The sequence below is a fragment of the Heptranchias perlo genome, chromosome 16 (assembly GCF_035084215.1).
Source record: "Heptranchias perlo isolate sHepPer1 chromosome 16, sHepPer1.hap1, whole genome shotgun sequence".
Classification (NCBI taxonomy): domain Eukaryota; kingdom Metazoa; phylum Chordata; class Chondrichthyes; order Hexanchiformes; family Hexanchidae; genus Heptranchias; species Heptranchias perlo.
Window position 1 is genome coordinate 7934720 of NC_090340.1, and position 7702 is coordinate 7942421.

General features: G+C 57.6%; 1 protein-coding gene across 1 annotated transcript; it reads right to left on the reverse strand.

Moving 5' to 3' along the window:
- Positions 1 to 1599: 1599 nt before the first annotated feature.
- cmtr2 (cap methyltransferase 2) lies at positions 1600 to 7305 on the reverse strand. The gene is made up of 2 exons (XM_067997615.1): positions 7226 to 7305; positions 1600 to 5899 (listed from the first exon to the last, which is right to left on the reverse strand). Exon 2 carries the CDS (start codon positions 5878 to 5880, stop codon positions 3595 to 3597), a length of 2286 nt encoding a protein of 761 aa, XP_067853716.1. The 5' UTR covers positions 5881 to 5899; positions 7226 to 7305; the 3' UTR covers positions 1600 to 3594.
- Between the last annotated feature and the right edge of the window lie 397 nt (positions 7306 to 7702).

The following is a 7702-nucleotide window of genomic DNA, read 5'->3' on the forward strand; positions in this document are numbered from 1 at the left end:
CTATAACTTGGTGTTGTAAAATTGTTTACAATTGTCAACCCCAGTCCATCACCGGCATCTCCACATCATAGGATGTGCAACTGTGCTTGTGACCATTTCTCCTAGTGGGTGGATATTTCTTAGTGAAATCATGTTCAAAAGAGTCACAAACACATCTACTATTGCTGCACAAAGTGGGATCGATTCCCCTCCCCCTTAACAATGCTTGGGCAGATGCACAGTTGTCACACTCCCAATTATTGATTGTTTTTGAAGGCTTGTCTCAGTGCCAAGCTCCCAGTTCAGGAGCTGGCATGTCACTGTACCAGAAGGAGCAATCAGTGTGTGACTTAGTGACTGATAGCCCTGTTCAGCGCCTTGTGTCTACCACTGCTGATTTTTCGGGGGGGGGGGGGGGGGGGGTGGGAGGGGTGGATTTACTGGGACTATAAGGAGATTCTGTTTCCGCTGGTGGGAGAATCGGTAACCAGAGGATAGAGATTTACGATAACTGGCAAGAGAATCGGAGACGACATGAGGAAATATTTTTTTACTCAGTGAGTTATGATCTGGAACGCACTGCCTGAAAGTGTGGTGGAAGCAGATTCAATAATAACTTTCAAAAGGCAATTGGATAAATACTTGAAGGGGAAAAATCTGCAGGGTTTTGGAGAAAGAGCGGGGGAGTGGGGCTAATTGGATAGCTCTACCAAAGAGCTGGCATAGGCACAATGGGCCAAATGGCCTCATTCTGTGCTGTTTGATTCTATGAAAGCGTTACAGGCTTGTGGTACAGAGAACGTTCTCCCACTGACAGGGGCTCTCTGTGGAATGTGAAAGCCCCATCCATAAATCATGAGCCCCAGCCAGTTCCGTGCATGTTTAAAAAGAACATGCCCATCTTTTTTACCTGCCTGTTCCTCGGGGACAAATCCTGCTCTGACATTTCTCTCTGCTTTTCCCCTCTCCCGAAGCTGCAGCACCAAGGCTGCCAGCCAGCCTCATAGCCCACTCGAGCAGCTATTCCCCACGTATGCGCCCAGTGAGTGACTGCTGAGTTATTCAACCGTGAAGGGCATCGCCTCCAAGCCTGATCCCATGAAGCACCACGGGACGTTTTACGACATTAAAGGCACTATATAAATGCAAGTCGCCGTTATTGCCCCCCCTCACCAGGCATCCACTTTCCAGCAGGAGGCACTGGAGAGCGATCAGGAGTGAAGGGAAATGATGCTGATTTCTTAGCCCCCACCCCCCTCCCTAGCCCAAAGGCACTGAGGCTAACTAACACACTAACTGCTCCCCTGGCTGAGATCAGCTGACTCAGCACAGGTCAGAGATCAAACCTACAGTGGCTCAGTTCTACAGATAGGAGGGTACTCTGCCCAGAGATCCCACAGCTTAAATTCATTGCAGAATGCACAGCACATCAGACAGCGGTAAGTAAATGAAAGTGTTTTAGCCTCTCCTGTAGTTTGGTTCCATCACCGCCGCCACCCACCACACCCACCCCACCCTCCCTCCCTCCCTCCCTCCCTCCCTCTCCACCCTCCCTCCCTCCCTCTCCACCCACCCCACCCTCCCTCTCCACCCACCCCACCCTCCCTCCCTCCCTCTCCACCCTCCCTCGAGTCGAGGCGATGACAGTCAGTGGTGCCACTCTAGGAGGCAGGCAAGTTCCACCTGGGGCAACTGGTTCCAATCTGCCCTCTGCCCTCACTGGGGCACTCGGCCAGCCTCCGCCGATTACTGACCCTGGAAAGTGGGGGGGTGGGGGGGGAGGACCCCTCGCCCCACGAGAAAAATCTTCCTGAAGCTAGCAGAGTGGGGAAAGAGAAAGGTGAACTCTGACCCCATCACTCCATGGCACATTGCCCGCTCACACTGAAGGGTCATCAATTTAACATGGTCACTGAGTGAGGCAGAGATGAGGAGAAATCTCTTTACACAAAGGGTTGTTGGAACATGGAATGCTTTGCCACAGGGAGTGGTTGAAGCAGAGACCATTGCATCTTTTAAGGGAAAATTGGATCAATATTTGAAGCAGAGGAAGATTCAAGGCTATGGGAAGAGAGCGGGGCAGTGGGAATTGGTTTTGGATTGCTCCAACAAACAGCGGGCAGAAACACGATGGGCCGAATGGCCTCCTCCGTGCTGTAAACTGCTTTGGTTCTAACACACTGCATCCCCTGTTTGGTCTTGTGGCTGGACTAGAAGTGTCAGCCTTGGCTCAGTGGGTTACACTCTTGCTCGAGCCAGAAGGTCATGGGTCCAAGTCCCAATCCGGAGACTTGAGCACATAATCCAGGCTGACACCTCAGTGCAGTACTGAGGGAGTGCTGCACTGTCAGAGGTGCAGTTTTTCGGATGTGATGTTAAACCGAGGCCCCATCTGCCCTCTCAGGTGGACATAAAGACTCTCAGAACAGAACAGCAAGAGCCGCTGGCGGCAGTGGTTAGATTTATACAAATTATTGGGAATGCAGAATTAAACAATCGCCAGGAAAGGGGAGCACGGCTCCCAGCTCTCCAGCAGCAGGTGCCTCCGAGCGGTTGCTAGGTTTATGGAGCGTAATGGACCCTATAGACCATGGTCAATGCTGCAGGAGCCCCGACAAAGGGGCAGTGCTCTCGCTGCAGCCACGGGTTGAGTTTTGTACCGACGGTGCCACAATTTACCCGCACTCATGGGGCAGTTTCACTCTCGCTGGGCAGCATGGGTAAGCCCGGCCTCCATTGGTACGAAACAATTTTCCAATCTATAGAGGTAACAGAAGGAAGGGAATACAAAGGGGAAAGTGAATGTCCAGCAGCGAATCCCATCACAAGCTGTGCCAAAATCCTAGCGACAGCTCCGCCCAACTTCACAGCATTGTGAGCGACAAGGCGGCTGCTTCATCCATTACCAGGCTGGCTCTGAGCGGCTGCTTCATCCATTACCAGGCTGGCTCTGAGCGGCTGCTTCATCCATTACCAGGCTGGCTCTGAGCGGCTGCTTCATCCATTACCAGGCTGGCTCTGAGCGGCTGCTTCATCCATTACCAGGCTGGCTCTGAGCGGCTGCTTCATCCATTACCAGGCTGGCTCTGAGCGACTGCTTCATCCATTACCAGGCTGGCTCTGAGCGGCTGCTTCATCCATTACCAGGCTGGCTCTGAGCGGCTGCTTCAAAGGAAATTTATTATAAAAGCGGTTTCCTGCCACCAGTGAGGATAAGGAAGTCCCAAGACGCTGGCAGATACTGTCTGCCATGAACACCATCATTGTTCACGTGGCCCAAAGCTGGGCTTTGAGCCAGTTTGTCTGGTGTAAAATGATCCCCGATACATGAGCAATTACAGCAGGTACGAATTATTTGGATAAGCTCAACCTGAACACCACTGAGTCTCAGCTCCGGTTATCACCGTCTGCAGTCCGGTCAGTCACCGGCACACGGTTAACCCTCCCCACACCGGTCATCACCGCCTGCAGTCCGGTCAGTCACCGGCACACGGTTAACCCTCCCCACACCGGTTATCACCGCCTGCAGTCCGGACAATTGATGCAAACACCGCTGGGGGCTTCGCTCACTTTGATGATTGGACAGATCCCTCCTGGTGATTGGACACCGCTGGTTTAAGTTGTGGCCCGGATGGCTAAGTGCAGCCTCTGCTTTGCGACGGCAGTGTTGAGTGCGCACAGGAACTCCGGCAACGTCCCCCTGAGCAGCAGCTCCATGGGCACAAACTGCAGCACCTGCGACTGCGATTCCAGCAGGAGAGTCACGTGCTCGCTCAGCCCCGTCAGGAACGCCAAGACCCCGTCCGGCGGGGGCTGGAAGCCGGCGCACAGCAAGACAGCGAGGGTGCCAAGAGCGTCGGAGGAAGTGGGGCAAACGAAGGCCAGGGCCTGGAAGCAGTGCTGCAGCACGAATATCAGGCCCGCTGTGAAGCGGGTGAAAGAGGAGAGGATGGGGAGAACGAGTGCGCCTCCGTCTCCGCACTCCGTCAAGGCCTGGATCACAAGGTTGAGCAGCCGCTCCTGGTACCTGAGCTCTCCATCGTGAAGTACGGTGCACCGATCGGGCAGGTGGGACGCAGCCTCACAGAGCCGCACCCGGAAGCCGTTGACTTGCTTCAGAGCAGGGAAGGTCCCCGGGCTCCCCATCACAAGGCACTCCAGGGGTTCAGCGTCATGGGTGCGGAGACCCTCTTGCTGCTCCTTTACCAGCGCAGCGAGTTCAGCCAGCACCAGCTCTTCGGAATAAACGGTGCAGGAGTCGCACGGTGGTACAGCCCCCCCGCCCGTTGCCGCTCTGCACTCCGCCACCGCCTCCCCCATGTTCCGCAGCAGCTCCACGTCACAGAACGGAGAGCTGGCGAGCCTGGTCAGCCTCTTGCCTTCCAAGATGTACCATGACTGGCAGTCGGCGCTGCCCTCTGACCCCTCCAGGGTGCAGCCAGCGTCCCGGCCGGCCGGGCAGTGCTCCTCTGCCTCAGGGCCGAGACAGCCCTTACGCACCCGCTCCTTCCAGGCCAGTCCCGCCAGCTCCAGCCTCTCGTTGAACGAGCCCGAGTGCTGCTGCTGTTTCTTCTTCTTCGTCATCTGAGCAAAGAGCCGGCCGGCCAGGCTGCGGACCGCCCCTGACCTCTTCAACACCCAGTCCCCCCGGCCCACCGGGAGCAGCCGGAACCTCTGCAGGTAGAAGTGGGCCGCGCAGTCCCGCTTACCCTCCAGCTGCTTGGCCTCCTCTTCGCCCATCTGCCCGAACAGCTGCAGGTTCTCCCGGATGGTGTCGGTCTGGCACTTGTGGAAGAAAGCGCAGCATTCCTCCAGCTGCCCGAGAAACGACTCGGGAACGGGAGCTTGGGCCAGCGAGGACTCCCGCACCACATCTGGCCCAAAGCACTGCACCATCGTGCTGAGGTGGGCACCCAAGGCAGCCTCGCCCGCGTACTCCAGGCAAACCGCGTAGACTTCAGAGTTCCCCGATTTGCTCGTGCCCGGCTTGAAGACGTGGACCTGCTGGAAGCAGCAGTTGAGCAAGTAAAGCAGGCAGACCGAGGAGTGCTCGAACAAGGTGAACATCTTCAACACAAAGGAGCCATTAGGACTGAGGAGCTTCAAGGCCACGATGGTCTCGCAGTAGTGCAAAGGGGACACCAAGGCCTCCTGCTCTCCGGGGTTGTCCTGGCAGTCGAAGCTCCCATCCGCTGTCACCAGGTGGATGGTCTTCATATTCTGGGTGAATTCAATCAGCCCCATCAGATATTTCAAGGCCATGACGTCCCCAGTGTTATCAGGGCCAAAATACCACCAAGGCAGCGTGCCCGCGATGAGACGGTCGTCCATGATCATCATGCTGGTGTCATTGCCTTCGTGGTAGGGGTTGAGGGTGTTAGCGACCCAATTCCAATCACACGGGATGTGGTGGGACTTCAGGTAGTGATTCAGGCTGGCTATAAACGCCCCAGGAGCCTCACAGAGGTGCACAGAGTTCAACTCACCATTCTGGAGCGCCTCCCACGGAAGCAACTGAAATGTCCAAAGGATCTCGTGAAACTTGCACCAGGCCTGTGTGCACAGCTCAGCGTTCACGGTCCTCTTCACCTGCGGTATCACCTTCCCCGCCCTGTTGGTGAAGGCAGTGTGCTCGTGCCATTTCTCCAGCTCCTTGTCGCTCAGCTTATTTTTCACGTTGTTGAGCGATTCCTTCAGAGCCTCCAGCCTCTCCGACTGCTGCCGCTCCCCCTTGAAGACCTCACCGACAGCAGGCAGTGTCCAGCGCTCTCCAAACGGCTTCTGAAAGGTGAATTTTTTGTTGAACAGCTCCTTGATCTCAGTGAGAACAGGAAGATCGTACTTGGAGAGATCCACCACATGCTCGACATGGGGCCGTTTCCTACTCGTACACCTCTTCATCTTCCTGGGCTCCACAGATCTGTTAACAGCAAAAATTGAAAGTTTTCAGTGATTTATCTTCTTGGTTCTTTGACCAAGTCACCCTCCACTTTCACTGTGTCACATTCAGTGAAACGCAATGGATGCTAAATCCGTTACAAATTAATTCCCGTTATCTTGACTTCCTCCTTGGGATGTGGGCACCTGTCAAGCGATCAATGTTCATCTGCGAGTCTAGACACCGAGCACTGGCAGGCTGCTCGACCATGTGGGGGGATTGGAGGGGCGTTCAAACTGAACCTCATTCGGCCCTCACCCAACTTGCTCACAGGTGGACTTCCAGGGAGGGGAATCAATGGATGGAGATCAGCCCCACTGATTCATGTATCCCCTCCCCTTCAAGTCCAGGAGCATTGGGATCATCAGCAGACCTCCCATTGCCCCCACCTCGCTGCCTCCCCTTTCCGCCTCCCCCCCCCCTCCTCGCCCCCCCCTCACCGCCTCCCCTCGCCCCCCCCCCCCTCACCGCCTCCCCTCCTCGCCCCCCCCCCCCTCACCGCCTCCCCTCCTCGCCCCCCCCCCCCTCACCGCCTCCCCTCCTCGCCCCCCCCCCCCTCACCGCCTCCCCTCCTCGCCCCCCCCTCCTCGCCGCGGGGGCAACAGGCTCACTTCTGAAGCAGGATTCTTTACCTCACTGGGATGTCGGGGGCATCGGACAGAATAACTGGGGCTGATGCTCAGTGTCATCCCAAGGGGGGGGGGGGGGGGAATCAATCAGACCCCCACACCCACCCCATCCCCGCCCCGACCCCAAAACCCCAGCCACTTGGTGAGACGCTGCCGGGGGGCGGGGGAAATCAATCTGACCCCCACCCCACCGACCCCCAAACCCCCCACCCTCATCTCCAAACCCCCCACCCCCCATCCTCATCCCCAAACCCCCCACCCTCATCCCCAAACCCCAGCCACTTGGTGAGACGCTGCCGGGGGGCGGGGGAAATCAATCTGACCCCCACCCCACCGACCCCCAAACCCCCCACCCTCATCTCCAAACCCCCCACCCCCCATCCTCATCCCCAAACCCCCCACCCCCCATCCTCATCCCCAAACCCCCCACCCCCCATCCTCATCCCCAAACCCCAGCCACTTGGTGAGACGCTGCCGGGGGGGGGGGGGGGGGGGGAAGACAGTCGACGACCGTCCAGTGAGGGGGAGTCCAGCAGTCAGCACAGGCCCGGGGGGAGGGCCTGTTCCCACACCGGCGGCTTCACCCGCCGAGCCCCGGGAGCGGACAATAAGCGAACGGCCCAGGGTTAAAGCCGCTGAAGGCGCGGGGCCGCGCCGAGAACCCCGACTGTCGCATCACCTTCCCGCCGCTCCAGCGCATCGGGACTCGGGCTCAGCCTCTCCCTCAGCCTGAGGCACGAGGCCGCGGCCACCCGGACACCCTTCAGCAACGGCTTCCGGGTACTGTTACTGATGGGGCCTGGGAGCAGCGGACACCGCTTCCGGAGGGAAACTGCCGCTCGGCTCAAACTGCCCGCCCATCAATTACAGACTCCGCCCACTCATAGACCCCAAATCACTGAATCCCCCCCCCCCCCGTCAATTCACAAACAAACCCCAACGCTCAATCCCAAAACTCACTGATCCCCAACTTAAACACCACTAACTCCCCGATCCCACTAACTCCCATAACCCTCAACACGACCTCCATCTCACAGACCCTCCGACTGAGACCCTCCGACCACCTCCCCCCACTCACAAACATCCTGACTCATCGAGCCCCCCACTCAGACCCCTCGATTCACAGACCCCCAGACTCAGACACCACCCCCAGACT